Source organism: Abramis brama, assembly GCF_963993115.1.
Source record: "Abramis brama genome assembly, chromosome: 25".
NCBI lineage: Eukaryota > Metazoa > Chordata > Actinopteri > Cypriniformes > Leuciscidae > Abramis > Abramis brama.
Window position 1 is genome coordinate 19,591,845 of NC_139987.1, and position 20,533 is coordinate 19,612,377.

Here is a 20,533-nt window from a genome sequence, read left to right on the forward strand (position 1 = left end):
AGGGAGCAGTGCAAAGTGCCCGTGCAAAATCAGTTTTTGTGAGCTGATCGCTGAACAAAAAAGTTCAGGAGATATTTCTTAGCGATGGCTGATTTCAACAGTTTCAATATGATAAAAAATAACTTTTATATTGATTCAATGGATTAATTGCATTTTGAAAAGTGTCATGAATTTATTGCATTTTTGGGGAAAAATAATCAGTTTTTATAAAAAATCTTTGAAAATCAAAATCTGGATTTGAATTGTTATGTTATTATAACCTAAAGATGCTATGTGAAAGTTTGAAACAGAAAATATGGTTTTCATCGTGTTTATATCAGAATGTTTATTTTTAAACCACAACCTTCTTGGAGCTTCTTTGAATGATACAACCCTCTAATGTCAGAATGTTTATTTTTAAACCACAACCTTCTAAGTGCTTCTTTTACTGATATTTTTAACGATATCTTTAGCATTTCTCATCCAAACAACGTCAAACTTGGCACTGCACTTACTCGTGCCCGTAGCAAGACACCTGTCGAGTTTGAAATCCATCGGACTAACGGTTCGAGAGATATGCGAATAACACACACACACACACACAGACAGACAGACAGACGGACACACAGACAGACAGACGTTCCTGTAATTTATAGATAGATATGAGTAAATATATGTCTCACATTTTTAAATATATGAAAATTCTTTATGTATTATTCAATATATTGTAATATTAACACAATATATTATTCTGTATATTTTCTTTTCATAAGGGGACCCAACAGTAAAATGTGATTTTGTAACATCATGATTTTTTAAAACATGTAATATCACTCACTTCATTCATGTTTTTAGTCTAACCATTTTTTAATTATTTGCCTTAATTTCATTATTAGACCTACTAGCAACGTTAGGTCAAATTCAAATTCTCTATAGGCCTATCAAGCAACAGCAAAAGAAGAAGAGTTCGACCAATCATAGCGCAAGCGGGGATGATTGACAGATGCGTAAGGCCTATCATTAAAAAGAGACTGAAAATCGACACCAAAAAAGATTCTCGCTCGATCCCCCTTCCACTCCCGCGGCCGACGTCTGACTGATTTCATAAGCGAGGACAGTACAGTAGCCTACGGTACTTCTGACTCCTGATTATGAAGGTAAACGGCCTGGGGTCGATGTGGAAAGTTGATTGTTGAGTTAACTTAATCTTATGGATTCGATGATCACACAGATCGCATGGATTATCTTAAAATTCTCCGTTAAGTTATTCATGGTCACTCAGAAAAGAGGAAGACATCATTCAGTCATGCAAATAATAAAATGCGCAAGTAATGCTGAACTATAAATCTTGAAATCGCTATGGCTTAACGTTAGTGATTATGAAAGTCGTGCTGTGATTTGTGGATTAGCCTATGAATAGCGCGAGTCTGGAGAAACAGGCGTTTATTTATTCATTCATTCTCAGTGTTGAGAAACGTATGTGTTACGTTATTGTGTTAATTATGTTACATATATTTATTTTGTATGAAAACTAGCACGTTAGTTACTTATGGATTAAAAAGTACCGTTGTATCAGTGCTGCGCGAGCTCTCTCACAAACACGACGCGCGTGCACAGAGAGAGAAAATCATTGTAAAATGAAAATTGACGGGCTAAATTTAAATTTTGTTCTTGCTTGATTTTTTTTGTCAAAAAGCATTTTGTATTATCCACCCCTGCTTTTAAAATTCGTTAAATGACGGACGTTTTACTGTTAACACAGCCCTCATTATGTCGGATTCGGAACTTATACTTTATTATTTTTAGAATAAGTGATTCGTTATGCTATTATTGGACTCCTGTCTATTCACTGTCAACTGTTTTCTATAAATGTGTTTGTATTGGCTAACATTTATTCAGCTAATGCGTGTCCTGTTTAAAGGGTAAACCAACTTTTTTTAGTTAATGATCTGTAAGAATGGGGCTTTATTAGTGCTGTTCATTGATTCGAGTAACTTTTTTGACATTTGGGTATGGTTGCAACAGCACTGCTGGACTGCATAGCTTTCCAGCAGATTGGAAATTAGGCGCCAGTGTTTGCATGCACTTGGCCTGGAAGACCGTGAGTGTGATACCTGCATTTTACGCGGGATTGCTTCTCCAACGCAATAGAGGTGGAAATGGGCTTCTCCACACAGCTCGCGCTGAAAAGCGACGCAGTGCCTTCGCTGCTCCTCTTGCATGGACTCCACCACCGCAGCGGCGTCTTGATGTGAGTGATCATATATATTTTAATCACAATTTATGGTTAGGCTAAGTTAATCCTCTGGGGTCGACAAACGCGTCGGCGCATTTTTCTGGATTTTTTCACATAGCGGCAAAATATGAAAATGCCTATAGAGAGCGCGCTATTGACATCAACTCGATAAAACTCATCAGATGCATGTACTTTACGTCGTCTTGCGACCCTGTGAGCAAACTCTCCATTTTAGAGAGTCTGACAGCAGGTCTCAGGTGCACGCCCCCCCCCGCTCACGGTTCATCCCCTCTATCTCCGCTGGGGTCTGCCCACTTTTATAGCATTTTTCAAATATTGCCAGTGGGTGGAGTCAGGCTCTGACCAGGGGTTTAGTTACCCTTTAAAATGTACAATGTTTAAATGCAAAGACAGCACGTCACAAATAGAAGCCCTTTTCCCTGTGGTATTTAGTATCATATTTGGATATTGGAAAATAAATAAATTAATCTTAATTGTACACAATGTTTCTATGTTTTTATCATTTTTTTTATATATATATGGTTTACTTTTCTGTGTTCTAGGGGTCTCTTAATTTTAGACTAGTTGACCAGCACATATTATATGCAATGCAATTATATAATGCATGTGTGTCGTCGTCCAAACCGCCCATACAATCCCCCCCCCCCCCCCCATACAATAACACACAACCCCCCCCCCCCCCCCCCCAGGTATGTATTAGCCTACATTAACTACATTTTTATATAACCCTCCCTCCCTTTTATTTCTAGTTATTTGTTATTTTATTTATTTACTTATTTAATATTGAATATTTGATATTCAAATAATATTACTTGAATAACTATTAGGAATTATGTGTCATTATTTGGACATTAGATGTGCCTTATTTAGAATTTTAAACCAATAAGTGTATTTTTATGATAGCAATAACTGTAAAGGGACTATTGTAATGGGGTAAATCAAATGTAGGCTAATATACTGTCAATTACTAAGCTCAGATTCATCTTACCAGTTAAAATTTATACTGTGCTTTTGTAATTATTTTTTTTTAATTTTGTGATTTTAACTTCTGCATTACACATTACAAAGCTTTTTTTTAGATTGTGTTCTAATGTTCTTCTAATCATAAACATGTACTACAGCTGCCAAACAAAACCAGAGAGAAATGTATTCATAAATCTTTAAAACAGTCTAATTAAATCTTGGGCACAAAACATTCAGCCTGTAAAAAAAGAAAACCTGTAGTATATATATTGTATTTAGGTCTATATATATATATATATAGGTCTATATTGTCTAATTTATCATTGTAGCCTTATTTAAGTTGATTTTCTGTCTACTGTGTATTTATTTTTGGACTAATAGTGGTTAATAAAGTCCAATAATTGTATGAGAGCGTGTCAGTGGTAATATCATTGTGTTCTTGTCGGTCAGTGTTAGAGGATCTGTGTAACAGCTGAGGCTTAGCCTGACAGTTAGCCTGCCCTGGACCAGGCTAGTTTCCCAGCATAAGTTGCCAGGGTAACTGAGTTTGAACTATTGTAAGTTTGCTTTATGAAACAGAATCCACCGACAACAAGTCTGACTAACCAAAATAAGCCTGGCTTGTATTCTAATCTTGTTTTATGGAACAACCCTCAGCACTCAACATGTGCTTATTGTTGTTGTTAATTTAAACCGTTATGCGCAGAGAGAGCGTGAGGGCGTGCGCGAGAGAGAGAGTGCCTGCGAGTGAGCGAGAGTGAGGTCTGCGGTCTTGGCCATTAGTTTATTTACTTGGTTTTGTGTTGGTATTGGTAATACATTGTCAAATATGTTTAAACTTAAATTAACTACCTATACAAGTAGTTATGTCTCTTTGTATTAATTTGTCCTGTTATTGACGAAATGCGTCATCATTGACAAAATGCGCAACCAGATGTTCGAATAGTTCGAATATTCGTGTGTTTTTTAGAGGGAATATTCGAACGTCATTTTTGAGCAATTTTGACAGCCCTAATAGAGAGAGACCTTCATCTTGCATTGGAGGACCTTTATTATGGATGCACTAAAAAAATTAAGATATCCCGTAGGGTAAGTTCTGCAGACAAGGGTAAAGATAAAATATGGACTCATGAGAAATTAATTTCATAAAATGATACAGGTCATGATGGACACACATCCAGCATAAGAGACAAAATTTTAGGCCCCGTTTACACGAGAACGCTCGCGGGTGAAAACGTAAAAATATTTTATCAGATGTGCCTTTCGTTTAGACGGCGACGGCGTTTTCGGGGCTTAAAAACGCAAAAAAGTGAAACCACCCTCCAGAGTGGAAATCTTAAAAACGCTCCACCGTCGCGTTTCCGTCTAAACGGTAAAAAACGCAAAAGTTTGCTAGACAGTGAAGGCACCGATCAGTGCTTTCACATGGCCACCTAGCCGCCTGGAGTGCATACTACATTGAATTTCACACACTTTTGCGTCACCATATGCACGCAGATTTTCCCCCGATAACGCTCGTCTAAACGCAGAATAAAAAGTGATCACTTTTGCGTTTTCTCTTCAGATCGTTTCCGTGTAAACGTAGCCTAAACCTTCACCGTAAAAGCAGGATGGAACGAAGGGACACGGATCACGTTTCCTAAAGAGGGAGACCAGGCATGACAGAACACATTTTTATCACAATTTTATTTTGTCGCGGTTGTAAATAGATCTTGGTCATAATAGAATTTAATCTTTTTCTCCACAGGGACCAAACAACATCCCAGCAAATGTTGTGTTCATCATGCGCCAAAAGCATCACCCACGCTTTGTCTGCCAAAATGATGATTTGTGCTACACAGCAAACATTTCTCTTGAGAAGGTGAGAAACATTTGTTTTAGCATATTTCAGCAGATTTAAATATACATGTTTTCACACTCTAACCCTGGATTTCCATCCAACTGCGGAATGGCTGCGGATCGGCTCCGCTGTCCGTCAATACCCACTAGGTCCGGATTTTTTGCGGAACGGCTGCGGCCATGACTGACAGCTGAAGTCAAGAGGACCCACGAGATCTTGTGAATTAACGTATAATCGCACAATATAACATATGTAGTTTCTATAAACAGAACCACCAAACCAGCAAGTTTCCATCCAGAGGAGTATCCAGAGGAGTAGGGGGAAACAACTGTGCTGGCCTGCTGATCTCCCTTTTTTGTGGAGATTATTGTGATTCTACCATGGGTAAGTACAATAACTATATAATCAACTTATAAAATGATAAATGTTTATTTTGGGTTCCTTTTTTAATGTATTGGGAAAGTAATAGGCTGTGTAAATAAAGTTAACTATTGTTCTTCTTGTTGGAAATGGAAAAAAAATTCTGTGGTTTACATTTTACTTATGAGTGACAATAATGTTTTGGATTTGTTTCTTATTTAACCCAGTAATACTATAGTAATTCACCAGATTTTTCTGTGCATTTCAGTGCCCATTACTAGGAGGAGAGCAATTGATTTTTACTTCTGCTTGCAAGACTGCGGAGGAGGGGTAGAAGGAGAAGGAGCCAGTACTCAGGCTCCTTGCTAGAAATGCTAGAAAAGGAGCAGTTCAGGATGACCTTTATTATGGATGCACTAAAAAAACTAAGATATCCCGTAGGGTAAGTTCTGCAGACAAGGTTAAAGATAAAATCATATGGACTCATGAGAAATTAATTTCATAAATTGATACACGTCATGAATGAGGATGGACACACATCCAGCATAAGAGACAAAATTTTAACCTTCACTCTAAAAGCAGGATGGAACGAAGGGACACGGATCACGTTTCCTAAAGAGGGAGACCAGGCATGACAGAACACATTTTTATCACAATTTTGTTTTGTCGCGGTTGTAAATAGATCTTGGTCATAACAGAATTTAATCTTTTTCTCCACAGGGACCAAACAACATCCCAGCAGATGTTGTTCATCATGCGCCAAAAGCATCACCCACGCTTTGTCCGGCAAAATGATGATTTGTGCTACACAGCAAACATTTCTCTTGAGAAGGTGAGAAACATTTGTTTTAGCATATTTCAGCAGATTTAAATATACATGTTTTCACACTCTGACAGGGTGTCCGCGGGGTTGTAAAAAGTATTAAAAGGTAGTAAATGAAATTAGCCAAAATTAAGGGCATTAAAAAGTATTAAAAAGTAATAAACGTCATCTGACGAGGTATTACATTTCCGAACCCCCATCCAACTAGGCCTATGAGTTTCAATTTGTGTTAAGTGCAGGCCTTTCAAAATTCCAAAAATTCGTGTGGATTTATTTATATGTTGCGAGTAGGACCTGAGCGATATCATGTGACTTGGTGTTCGTTCGCGCACAGTGCGCGCTGAAACAAACTGGGTACCCGGCTGGTTTGCTGCTAAACCTGTTTGCGAGTTCGCTTCTTTTTCCAGAAAGCCTTAGCCGCCAAAGCCTTATTTGATCGGTGAGTAGCCTAATGTAGATGACTGCTGCGCTTGTGACAGGGTGCATGTTAACTGAAAGAACGAGCAGAGAGAGAGGGGCCCGGCGCATTCTCTCCACTCTTGCTCTCTCTCATCCTCGCTATATTAATCAAAATCTATTGACACGATGGTAAAAGGTCGGAAGACCGAAGTTTCACGTGTCGCATTCGGAGATTTATTTCTTGAATTACCGCTGGGTGTGAATTGTGATAAAATACATGCATTATCTTCTCTGAAAAGCGTTCCGCACATTTAGCTGACATAAACCACACTTTCAATAAACAAAAAAACCTATCCAGTGATGAAATGTTTTCTGTATTTGACACAAATTTTGTGCGATGTCCTAAACTGCCGGGATAATCACACAACGCGTACACGTCCGCTAATGACACATCGCATAATTTGCGAACTAATGACTCCTTTGAACCGATTCACTTTAATGAATGGTTAAAACAACTGATCTGTCCGACACGGAACTCACGAGACGTCTGAATCGGTGTGTAACAAATCGGTAACACTTTACAATATGGTTCCATTTATTAAACTCTAGTCAACTATATTAATTAACATTAACTATTAATAAAGTGCACTTCTACAGCATTAATTAATCTTTCTCAATGTTAATTTCACCATTTACTAGTAGCCTACATTATTGAAATCAAAAGTTGTATTTGTTAACATTAGTTAATGCACTGTGAAGTAACATGAACAAACAATTCATGTATGTAAACTACGTAGTATTTTCAGGTTATTTATATTATAATGTGTAGAAACATTACCAAAAAAAAACAAAAAAACATTTAGTTTAGACTGGAGTGAGGTACCAGAAAAAAAGTGCAAAGCAAGTTATTGTTATCTAGCAGCTAATTTTATCCAATTGTACAGTATATGGTAGAAAATTAGCCTATTAGTTAAAATAAACTTTTTAATGCTACTTTTTTATTCTACTTTTTGATATTGATATGATTATAGACCAAAATAATTATCAGGTCTAGCAATAAGGATTTTATCTTACAAAGCTATGAAATCAAGTGGTAAAATCACAGCTTAAAAAAACAAACAAAAAAACTTGACTTTTCACTTTACACCGCTACAGTTGCAGCTTGAAGTCGTGCTGGTATTAAAAAATATTGTGAAGGTATTAAAAAAGGTATTAAATTCAACTTAAGAATTTCTGTATATACCCTGCAACAACTGATAGGCCTTCAGGCAGCGTGTGTGTAAGTGTGTGTGTAACACATAGCTGTGGTGCGCGAGCTGATAAGAGAAAAACGTGCAGTGGATTGAGCGCGCACCGGCACAGATGCGCAAGCTGGTCGAGCACATCCCTTTAAACAGACATCAGTGGAAAGTTTATAGTTCAGTCGGATGTCAATGGCAAAGAAAATAAAACGAGGCATGTAACGTTAGCTTATTATTAACGTTAACTGACGAGAGAGAGCGCACACTTCTGTTGAATGCTTGAGCCTCTTGATTGCTGATCGTTCACTCAGCACGTGTCATTTGGATTAAAACTAAATCGTATATGTAAGTAAAGCAAAACATGAACTGTTACCTGATTTATGTATAACGAGTGGTTCCCTACTTTATTACTGGACGTTTGCAGTTCAAGATGTTTAATGAACGCAAACATCCGAAGCGCGCGCTCCGCAAACCAACGTCTTAATAGACAGCGCGCGAATACTGAATTTAATTGTCTTTCACGTCTTGCGCTTGAACGGACGAATTCACACAAGTTTATGTAAAAACGTCTTTGTGTCTTTGTGAGTAATCCCAGTAAACAAAGTCGGTTATATCTCAAGTGAACAAATGGGGTCCGTGCGTTCGGTTTTAAAGGGGCAGCAGTCTAATAATCCTGCTGCTGTGTTTTAATGTTAATCAAACAAAGGACAAGTAAATTACTCACTGCTCTTGACTAAATAGGCTACCCTTTTCAACTTTACAAAAATATCCATCTATATTTAATTTAGACAGTAATGAATATGCATTTTTTTCACATTTGATTACTTTATTCAAATTTCTGTGCCTGTTAGATCTAAAGCTCTAAAAACACTGTTTATTTCATTTGTAGCCTTTCTTTGTCTATAGTATTTATTTGTCCTATTTGTAATTCGATTATTTGTTCTTATTTTGTTACTGATTGCTTACTTGTCTTTAATAATGTTTTAAATTCACATTATTTAGGCATGTGGTTTTTGTAGTATCAAAATTGGATTAAATTATTATTGATATTTCACTGGTATCTAAACATCTGAACCGCTGACCCAATCCTCAGCACTGAGCCCTGCTGAAGCAGCTCTAAATATGTGCTGTGCTATTAAATGAAAGATAAAATATGATAGAGCAATAGAATGAACAGTGACAGTAACAGAAGCTCATACAATGCATTTTAGCAGGCTTAATTAAGCATGAAAATAACTGAAATATATATTTGATGAACAAATTAAGCCAACTAATATGATTTATATTCTTTTGGTTTATCTACTAATACATTTCAAAATTACAAATGCAGTGAAAATTCAGGTATCGGTAATTGGCATCGGCGAGTTCCAAAAATGAAAGTATGGGTATCGGACTCGTTCTGCAAAAAGTGGTATCGGTGCATCCCTAATTTAAAAAAAATTGTTATTTTCGTGGCTATTTCGCATGATATTAAGTACATAAGTAATACAACTTTCATTCTTCAGGTCAATCATATATTCATAGGAAAAAAATCAGTTTCAGTATCCTTTCAATGGTTAAGGTGATTTCCTATGCCTGACAGCACTGGTCAATGGATTGATCTCTATGACGTGAAACATTAGATATCATATATATGTAATTTGAGTAAAAAAATAAAATAAAGATATTGTTAGATAAGTGCTGATTGAAGTCCTTGAAATCCAAAAAAATAGTGCTTGAAAGTCCGTGAATTTCATTTTACAGAATCTGTACGAACCCTGGTTGTATGAATAAATTATCTAATTTTATGATTGCATGTAATTATGATAGGTGTCCTGTAGCCTATAACTGATTTATTGGTGATGTGCATTTAGATCAGTGAAATGAAGGCAACACTTTTTCCCATTCTTGCGGAAGTTCTTCTGAAGAACCAGCCTGAGGGAGTGCAACTCTGTGTAAAGCAGGTCAGAAAATTACACTTCATAATCATTGACATTGATACTGCTCTTATATTAATATGTCTGGCTGCATTTATGAAACTATTACTATCAACTGTTATGGGCTTCATTTGTGTTGTGTGTGTTGTGTGTGTGTGTGTGTGTGTGTGTGTGTGTGTGTGTGTGTGTGTGTGTGTGTGTGTGTGTGTGTGTGTGTGTGTGTGTGTGTTTTTTCTTCTTTTTTTCAGCACAACGAAGCAGATTATCAAGCCCGGTTCAAAACAAGACCTGAGCTTGAGGGGCTTATTGCAAAAATTAATAATGTATTATTTAAAAATGTTTTTCAAATGAAATAGTCTGTTTTTCCATGACAGACATTTTCTACCTGGTGTATTCCGTGATGAATAAATTATCTCATGATTGTTTTCCATATAGTAATTTTTTTGGTCTTTAAAAGTTGATGTGAATGCACTGGAGTATGAGGTGTAAGGGGTTAACAGTTTAGGACCCAAGGACCAGATGTTTGAAAGAAGACCCAGAGTCAGAATTATAAAAAATTGAAGAAAAGTTTTACTGAAGATAGTTTGCAGTTTCATCAGCAGAAGTCAGCTTCAGGACCCACACAGGAGTTCGTAGGCCGCCCCGCTTACAGTTACAAAGATCACAGCAGTTATACCATTTCCAAGGTCTAAGCTACGTCATTGCTTACAGGTTGAATGATTCTCATTGGCTAAGAAATAGATAAACATAGTAATTTTCCACACATATAGATAGACTGAAGCATATCTCCATAGATTATGGAGCTGACACTCGGACCCTGAAGTTAGGCACGCCGTGACCTTCCAGATCGCAGATTTGGGTTGCTGGGTGCCAGCATGTCTCGAACAACAACTCAGTCAATCTCCTACAATGCTAGTGGTTCCTTAACCTGTAAGCAAGAAGACTAACACACACACACCGACACACACCAAATCCAAGGTTGGATTTGGCCAGGCTCTAACTATAAACAGGAATCTCGTCTCAAAACATCAAGATAACAAGTTCTTTCTCTCAGGATAGGACACTTTAGTCTAAATGGAAAGTATAGGCTTTAAATGACAAATGGTCCCTTAAACTATAGACTTCAATGACCCCTATATGTTTTAACACGTTAAAGACCTTTCTCAAACACAAAACCAGTCCCTATTTCATTTCTGTAAAATGGGATAAATAGGCAAGCATTGTTACTGCATTCAGATATCAAATACTGACATTAAAGAATACATGAAAATAACATTTCAGTAATCACGCCTGGTAACTTCTATAACGTAACGTTAAGTAAAATCTCCAGAGAAGTCATCCAACTCATTAGATATTTAGAACAACAGCAACAAAAAAAATTGATTAATACCTTAATAATAATAATCACTCATTACATATACATTGAAGCAGCAGTGGATTCCAATTCACCCCCTTCAGTCCCCCGTTTTAGACCAATGTGGAGTCCAATACCACCACATCTGGTCTTTCCATAAAGGCTGTGTAAGAGCCACCAGTAAGTCTCCTATGTGTTCTGTATGGTTTCATTCATAAATATTCACTGCACTCGGATTGTGGGTGGTGGGCGTGTCCACCGGGGTTTGGGCGGAAGTGATAGTGGTTTATTTGTTTTGCTTTACGGGCTCACCTGGGGCCTGTACCATGAAGCCGGATTAGGTGGCTAGCCAGCTATGTTTCAGCTTAGTTTCCGCCAACCCTGGGTTTTAGGTACTATGAAAGTAGCTCGGCTTTAATCGGTGTTCGTTGCCATGGTATCTTACGCTGCACGGCTAACCTGCTCCGGGGCAGGTTATGTTCTGGATTCAAGATCTCAGACTGAAGTTTGACCAATCAGCTGAGAGCAAAGAAACATATAGGTGACGTAACTTATTCCAAGTGTCTGTTACAATGACTTCACCTTTTCTTCGAAATCCGGTGGACATCTCAGCACAAATTGTTTGACGAGCACTTCGTAGAGAAAGAGTTTTTAGCCAGACAAAATCCCCTTGCCTTTCCTGATAGTTACTTGTATGAAAGATACAGATTTTCCGCGGAAGGAATGTCTTATCTTTGCGAACTTCTTGAGCCGCACATAAAGAATTTAACACGTCGAATTCATGCACTTACTGTACCGCAAATATTGCGTTGCATTTTTTTTTTTTTTTTTTTTTGCAAGTGGTACATTCTTGCACGGTGGGTGACGCACAGAAGCTAGGAGAAAACATATGTTTGTCGAACCATTCGCAAGGTGGTCCTCGCTCTGCAGGAGTACATGAAAAGTTTAACTAATAATGTTCCCCGGACATTTATCGACCATGTCCATAAAAGAGGGCTTTTATAAAATTGCCGGTAAGATATATTGATAGGGTGACATCACATGAACACTTTTTTTTCTTTTCTTAAAAAGCAAATTTCACAAATGTACTATACAATATAATACATGTTAAGAATTATTTTGAATCTTTTTTATTATTATTCTGATAATCGTATGATAGGATTCCCAAGTCATTGCAACATGCAGTCTATTGCTCCAATCTCCACTGCTCTAGGGGAACATGAGGCAGATTATGTTAATAGGAAGTCCTATCACAGCCATAATGTTCAGGTAGAGATGATGTGAATATGTGAGATGATTATTTTCTGTGAGATGAAGCTTTAAATTAATAGTAACTTTAACAGATATAACAATGATCTACTAAACATTTCATCTGCAGATGACTTGTGGTCATGAACATATGATCAAGTTTGGATGCCAAATGGCCTGGCTCCAGTGCTTGTCTTACAAATTTTCCATGAGTCTGTGTTGTGTCAGCGCTTTGAGGAAAGCAAGTTAAATTTGGTACAGTACAAAACACTGTTCATTTGAACTGAGATAGAAAAACCTACACAATAACCCCCTATCATGACCCTCAGATAGGGCCACAGCACCGCTTCAATGTGGCCCTCAGTAAAACCAGAGTGAAGATAGAGATGACCTTTGGCATCCTAAAGGCACATTTCAACTGTGTTCGGCGCTTCAGAGTCACCAGAGCGGGCATCACAGATAGTGGCTGCATGTGCCATTCTGCACAATATAGCCACCAGTAGAAAGGAGCGAGAAACACAAAACCAGCTTCTCCCCGATGAAACTGACCCGATCACACTTGACCATCCAGCTGGTGCAGAGATGCAATCACCATACAATATTACACTTAATAAAAGCACATTGAAACTGCAGATAGGTCTCAAACTGTTTTATTGGTTTTGTGGGATGGGAGGGAGAAAGAGAGCAAGAGAAAGTTGCATTAATAAATATTCATACTAAAGTGTTACTTGGTTAAATAAGTTATACTAATATATATATATACACTATATAACTATATACATACTGAGATCAGTTTTATCCAGCTGTTTGATTTTGTTTGGAGCCTCCTCAGCTCACAGTCAGCTCCTTTAGTGTGCATTCTAGTTCAAGACTCCTTTAGTGTGCAGTCTAGTTCAAGACTCCTTTAGTGTGCAGTCTAGTTCAAGTCTCCTTTAGTGTGCAGTCTAGTTCAAGACTCATTTTGTACAGGGCCCTGACTGAGTCTGTTTCCACCTGAAACATAATTCCACCACAAACATGATCATTACAAGTTTTCTGGAGGCTCATCAAATCACAAAAAGTTCCTTGACTTCCTACAAACACAGGACTGACTGTAGTTTATGTCAAGGGTTTTAAATCCTTACACATTTCTTCTGAAGCCCATTGAGGTAGAGGCCTCAGTTTCTGGTCAGGTTGTGAAAAATCCTACAAAAGAGATGTGTAAGGGCCAGTCTCTTTTTTATGCCACACATTCAAATGTTTGCCATAATAAAAAGCCCAGTGCATTCACATCAGCAACTGTCTGAGAACACACAGACAGAGTGTCTTCATCATTTGCTTCACCCTAATAGTGTGTGTGTGTGTGTGTGTGTGTGTGTGTGTGTGTGTGTGTGTGTGTGTGTGTGTGTGTGTGTGTGTGTGTGTGTGTGTGTGTGTGTGAATGTGTGCTAGCTTCAACAGGGACACTGTATTTCCCTGCAGAACATACAGTCAGCCATATTTAAAACTTAAAAAAAAAAGTAGTAATGTATTGCACACGTACCCAGTGTTACTTGCTTAGAGGAGCCAGCACCAGGGTCAGATTGTACAGCACCTGTAATCACATCCATAATCGGCCGTCCCTTATTGCCTACTCAGAGCCAACTCCTCTGCCACAGTGTATTCTGGTTTTCTGAATTTAACTATTTATTTCTGTTTGCTGCAAACAAGTGTGATAAAATGTTCACAAAAGTAATAAAAGGTTGTGGTAAATACTCTTTGATTTAACTCCTTGAAATAACCTTTGAATTATATTTTTATATTTTGTCTTTATCTGCTGCCAAGAACATTTGGAGTTGGGGTTGCATCTAAAAATCTAAAAATCAATGAATATTAATCTTTCTTAGTACATACATGCACATTTTTTATATATTATAAAAATAAGCTATAGGCTATAGTACACATATAGGCATACATATATACATACATAATTTTACATAAATATAGAACGTATTTGTTTAACTTACACATTAACAATCAGCAATCTTTCTCCAACAGTCTTCTCTTGCTTTGGCAGCAGAGAACGTATTGTTTCGAGCTTGAAATACATATTTAAATTCATCGTAATTATGAATGATTATCTCTTGCTCCTCCGCAGAAAAATATATCGCTCTCGCTCTACCCGCGATTGGTTGTTCAGTGTCGACGTCACTCTTGTATGTGCACGCGCGCGTGGAGTAATCATAGCTTGAGGATCAAAGCCTGAGTTGACAAAGAAAGTTGATGAGCTGCATCATGGTACCAATAAAGCCTGATTGCATCGGTTTGGTTTTGTCAACTCAAAACTAATCCTGTAACCCCGAGTTTGTTCAGCTACCTTCATGGTACAGGCCCCTGCATTCAATGGGGCTTTGACGGAGAGAGGGAGTGAGCCTGGGAGCGAACACTTTCTGTTGACCGCACTTTTAGCACTCATATAGCACTTTTATCACCTGGTAACTGCAGTACCATGTACTTTTACGTGTTGAAGTGCAATAAATGATTGAACTTGGATCAACGAGTGGAAATGAGTTTTCTGCGCGACGCGTCGCAGTGTATTCAGACTCTCAGTGTTTAGTCCCTCGCGGCTGCGGGACTATGTTTTGCCTCGTCCACAACCGCTAACAGGCTGCTTCAAAATGTTAGGTGTCTGACCCCATGCTTCTCTGTCAGGTTAAAAAAAATATATAAAACAGACAATATTTTTTTTACTTCAAGGACTTAACATTTCCAACATTGTACCTTATTGATCTCCAGAACCTTTGGACATAGCTGTCTTTACATGTCTTACACAGCTGTTATTCATCTTGGCTAATTTGGTATTATTATCAACTTAACTGATTACAAAACAAGTACATATTTATTCTCTGGAAGCCGGGCTAAATAAGCAAGCACTGTTGCTGTATTCCTAGCATGGGCTAGACCCGCAGTCACTACTCAGATCCTAAATACAGACATTGTTTATAATCATAAATACCAGGATACATGCATAAAACTATAATTTCCAATTCCTTTTATAATAAACTAAAAAAAAAAAAAAATAGTTAATCCATTCTTTTCACTACCCCCATTATAGACCCATAAGGTTCAAAACACAATGGTTGTCAAACTGAAAAAAAAAAAGAAAAAAAAAGATATTAATAATAATACTAAATAAGACCCATAATCCAAGTACTTTAAGTCTCTACTGAATTCATCCTTTAGTTTACAGTCACATAGCATGTAACATCTTGTACTTTTCTTTTTTCAAAAATAGAAATAAAATAAAACAAATTCACATCATCATTTCAATAATTGTTTTACCACTAAAATATAGAATTGTTCCCCATTCTACTTAATAAAACTTATGTTCATTCCTTATCTTTACATCACGTTAATCCCTGTTAATCATACTCAATGCCTTATTATTTTTATCTGAAACTCACTTTTCATATCATTTCAACTTAATTTGACTGAACAGGCGTTCATAAATAGTTCCATACATTCTATCAGAAATTTTATTTTCATAACATACATTTTTCTACTATATTTCTTCTCATCTTTCCCTATTTCCCTTCATGCCAGTTCATTTGGCATCCTTTTCCTTTCTTTTTGCTCTGCCTCATCTAACCAGTACATTATTGTTTTCTTACAATCCTCACACACTTTCATACTCATACAACAGCCTTTTTGTTTTTCACTCTCCTCTTCCACCGAGTCTCTCACCGCTATCAGTCTAGTGACACTTAAAGTTCCCTCTTTAGGGAAATTATGGTATTTTATTAATTCTTCAATTCCCTTGTTTTCATAACATTCATTTTAACTTTTTTTTTTTTTTTCAGTCGGGGCTTTATGGCAGAGTGGCTCGACGGAAGCCTCTCCTCAGTGCAAGACACATGAAAGCACACCTGGGGCCTGTACCATGAAGGTAGCTGAACAAACTCGGGGTTACAGGATTAGTTTTGAGTTGACAAAACCAAACCGATGCAATCAGGCTTTATTGGTACCATGATGCAGCTCATCAACTTAGGCTTTGATCCTCAAGCTATGATTACTTCACGCGCGCGTGCACATAAAAGAGTGACGTCGACACTGAACAACCAATCGCGGGTAGAGCGAGAGCGATATATTTTTCTGCGGAGGAGCAAGAGATAATCATTCATAATTACGATGAATTTAAATATGTATTTCAAGCTCGAAACAATACGTTCTCTGCTGCCAAAGCAAGAGAAGACTGTTGGAGAAAGATTGCTGATTGTTAATGTGTAAGTTAAACAAATACGTTCTATATTTATGTAAAATTATGTATGTATATATGTATGCCTATATGTGTAATATAGCCTATAGCTTATTTTTATAATATATAAAAAATGTGCATGTATGTACTAAGAAAGATTAATATTCATTGATTTTTAGATGCAACCCCAACTCCAAATGTTCTTGGCAGCAGATAAAGACAAAATATAAAAATATAATTTAAAGGTTATTTCAAGGAGTTAATTCAAAGAGTATTTACCACAACCTTTTATTACTTTTGTGAACATTTTATCACACTTGTTTGCAGCAAACAGAAATAAAGAGTTAAATTCAGAAAACCAGAATACACTGTGGCGGAGGAGTTGGCTCTGAGTAGGCAATAAGGGACGGCCGATTATGGATGGGATTACAGGTGCTGTACAATCTGACCCTGGTGCTGGCTCCTCTAAGCAAGTAACACTGGGTACGTGTGCAATACATTACTACTTTTAAGTTTTAAATATGGCTGACTGTATGTTCTGCAGTAGAGGGAAATACAGTGTCCCTGTTGAAGCTAGCACACATTCACACACACACACTATTAGGGTGAAGCAAATGATGAAGACACTCTGTCTGTGTGTTCTCAGACAGTTGCTGATGTGAATGCACTGGGCTTTTTATTATGGCAAACATTTGAATGTGTGGCATAAAAAAAGAGACTGGCCCTTACACATCTCTTTTGTAGGATTTTTCACAACCTGACCCAGAAACTGAGGCCTCTACCTCAATGGGCTTCAGAAGAAATGTGTAAGGATTTAAAACCCTTGACATAAATTACAGTCAGTCCTGTGTTTGTAGGAAGTCAAGGAACTTTTTGTGATTTGATGAGCCTCCAGAAAACTTGTAATGATCATGTTTGTGGTGGAATTATGTTTCAGGTGGAAACAGACTCAGTCAGGGCCCTGTACAAAAGGAGTCTTGAACTAGACTGCACACTAAAGGAGCTGACTGTGAGCTGAGGAGGCTCCAAACAAAATCAAACAGCTGGATAAAACTGATCTCAGTATGTATATAGTTATATAGTATATATAGTATAACTTATTTAACCAAGTAACACTTTAGTATGAATATTTATTAATGCAACTTTCTCTTGCTCTCTTTCTCCCTCCCATCCCACAAAACCAATAAAACAGTTTGAGACATATCTGCAGTTTCAATGTGCTTTTATTAAGTGTAATATTGTATGGTGATTGCATCTACATCTGCACCAGCTGGGTGGTCAAGTGTGATCGGGTCAGTTTCATCGGGGAGAAGCTGGTTTTGTGTTGTTTCTCGCTCTTTCTACTGGTGGCTATATTGTGCAGAATGGCACATACAGCCACTATCTGTGATGCCCGCTCTGGTGACTCTGAAGCGCCGAACACAGTTGAAATGTGCCTTTAGGATGCCAAAGGTCATCTCTATCTTCACTCTGGTTTTACTGAGGGCCACACTGAAGTGGTGCTGTGGCCCTGTCTGAGGGTCATGATAGGGGGTTATTGTGTAGGTTTTTCTATCTCAGTTTAAATGAACAGTGTTTTGTACTGTACCAAATTTAACTTGCTTTCCTCAAAGCGCTGACACAACACAGACTCATGGGAAATTTGTGAGACAAGCACTGGAGCCAGGCCATTTGACATCCAAACTTGATCATATGTTCATGACCACAAGTCGTCTGCAGATGAAATGTTTAGTAGATCATTGTTATATCTGTTAAAGTTACTATTAATTTAAAGATTCATCTCACAGAAAATAATCATCTCACATATTCACATCATCTCTACCTGAACATTGAGGCTGTGATAGGACTTCCTATTAACATAATCTGCCTCATGTTCCCCTAGAGCAGTGGAGATTGGAGCAATAGACTGCATACATGTTGCAATGACTTGGGAATCCTATCATAAGATTATCAGAAGAATAATAAAAAAGATTCAAAATAATTCTTAACATGTATTGTATTGTATAGTACATTTGTGAAATTTGCTTTTTGAGAAAAAAAAAAAGTGTTCATGTGATGTCACCCTATCAATATATCTTACCGGCAATTTTATAAAAGCCCTCTTTTATGGACGTGGTCGATAAATGTCCGGGGAACATTATTAGTTAAACTTTTCATGTACTCCTGCAGAGCGAGGACCACCTTGCGAATGGTTCGACAAACATATGTTTCCTCCTAGCTTCTGTGCGTCACCCACCGTGCAAGAATGTATCACTTGCAAAAAAAAAAAAAAAATGCAACGCAATATTTGCGGTACAGTAAGTGCATGAATTCGACGTGTTAAATTCTTTATGTGCGGCTCAAGAAGTTCGCAAAGATAAGACATTCCTTCCGTGGAAAATCTGTATCTTTCATACAAGTAACTATCAGTTAAGGCAAGGGGATTTTGTCTGGCTAAAAACTCTTTCTCTACGAAGTGCTCGTCAAACAATTTGCGCTGAGATGTCCACCGGATTTGGAAGAAAAGGTGAAGTCATTGTAACAGACACTTGGAATAAGTTATGTCACCTATAATGTTTCTTTGCTCTCAGCTGATTGGTCAAACTTCGGTCTGAGATCTTGAATCCAGAACATAACCTGCCCCGGTGCAGGTTAGCCGTGCAGCGTAAGATACCATGGCAACGAACACCGATTAAAGTCAAGCTACTTTCATAGTACCTAAAACCCAGGGTTGGCTGAAACATAGCTGGCTAGCCACCTAATCCGGCTTCATGGTACAGGCCCCTGAAGGACTCCAAGATGGTGATAAATAAGATTCTCTGGTCTGATGAGACCAAGATAAAACTTTTTGGCCTTAATTCTAAGCGGTATGTGTGGAGAAAACCAGGCACTGCTCATCACCTGTCCAATACAGTCTCAACAGTGAAGCATGGTGGTGGCAGCATCATGCTGTGGGGGTGTTTTTCAGCTGCAGGGACAGGACGACTGGTTGCAATCGAGGGAAAGATGAATGCGGCCAAGTACAGGGATATCCTGGACGAAAACCTTCTCCAGAGTGCTCTGGACCTCAGACTGGGCCGAAGGTTCACCTTCCAACAAGACAATGACCCTAAGCACACAGCTAAAATAACAAAGGAGCGGCTTCACAACAACTCCGTGACTGTTCTTGAATGGCCCAGCCAGAGCCCTGACTTAAACCCAATTGAGCATCTCTGGAGAGACCTGAAAATGGCTGTCCACCAACGTTTACCATCCAACCTGACAGAACTGGAGAGGATCTGCAAGGAGGAATGGCAGAGGATACCCAAATCCAGGTGTGAAGAACTTGTTGCATCTTTCCCAAAAAGACTCATGGCTGTATTAGATCAAAAGGGTGCTTCTACTAAATACTGAGCAAAGGGTCTGAATACTTAGGACCATGTGATATTTCAGTTTTTCTTTTTTAATAAATGTGCAAAAATGTCAACAATTCTGTGTTTTTCTGTCAGTATGGGGTGCTGTGTGTACAATGAGGAAAAAAAATGAACTTAAATGATTTTAGCAAATGGCTGCAATATAACAAAGAGTGACAAATTTAAGGGGGTCTGAATACTTTCCGTACCTACCACTGTATGTTAAATGCTCATTTTCAATGTTCACTTTTTTTATATTAACTCTAAAAATATTTACTTCACATTTTTCTTTCGATTTTACCTAATTTTACATAGTCTCTTTACCAGTTTCAAAGCATCTCTGTTCATTATTCATTTGATTTTAGAAAAGTCAGCTGGGTTGTTTTGGTTCATTATCATTATTTTGCTTCAGCTTGCTTTAGCAGGCCAATAACATAAAGACAGACAGAGTACCATCCCTTCCTCCACTCAAGCAGTCTCTCTCACTATACACACAAATAATCTTTTCAACAGCCTCCTAAGACTGTAACTTAGACAAAATGTAATAATAGATTAATTTCAGTAACCTT

At 37.8% G+C, this 20,533-nt stretch overlaps 2 protein-coding genes and 1 long non-coding RNA gene across 5 annotated transcripts in view; 2 read left to right on the top strand and 1 right to left on the bottom strand.

Annotated features, from left to right (window-relative positions):
• Positions 1-20,533, bottom strand: part of LOC311076893 (dnaJ homolog subfamily B member 13-like) — a gene marked incomplete at both ends in the record, with an annotated part of 174,302 nt that overhangs the window by 81,424 nt on the left and 72,345 nt on the right. The gene's annotated exons all lie outside the window — the stretch shown is intronic.
• LOC311077012 (uncharacterized protein) lies at positions 1,947-16,267 on the top strand. Its single transcript, XM_084105576.1, has 6 exons — positions 1,947-2,230; positions 4,947-5,060; positions 5,309-5,423; positions 5,668-5,841; positions 5,982-6,231; positions 16,199-16,267. Exons 1-4 carry the CDS (start codon positions 2,060-2,062, stop codon positions 5,766-5,768), a joined length of 501 nt encoding a protein of 166 aa, XP_083961702.1. The 5' UTR covers positions 1,947-2,059; the 3' UTR covers positions 5,769-5,841; positions 5,982-6,231; positions 16,199-16,267.
• Positions 16,874-19,125, top strand: LOC311077016. Of its 3 annotated transcripts, XR_014604732.1 has the most exons (4): positions 16,874-17,076; positions 17,338-17,399; positions 17,531-17,655; positions 17,786-19,125. It is a non-coding gene; the product is annotated as an uncharacterized lncRNA (long non-coding RNA). The 3 variants fall into 3 exon arrangements; XR_014604731.1 differs by having other exon boundaries at positions 17,531-19,125; XR_014604733.1 differs by lacking the exon at positions 17,338-17,399.

What these genes read in the sequence shown, in the direction of transcription:
- LOC311077012 (XM_084105576.1), top strand. Translation starts at nt 2,060, where the DNA reads ATGCACTTGGCCTGGAAGACCGTGAGTGTGATACCTGCATTTTACGCG. An exon ending in CAAACATTTCTCTTGAGAAG is followed by an intron (nt 5,061 to 5,308) that starts GTGAGAAACATT and finishes TTCTATAAACAG; the next exon opens with AACCACCAAACCAGCAAGTT. An exon ending in TTATTGTGATTCTACCATGG is followed by an intron (nt 5,424 to 5,667) that starts GTAAGTACAATA and finishes TGTGCATTTCAG; the next exon opens with TGCCCATTACTAGGAGGAGA.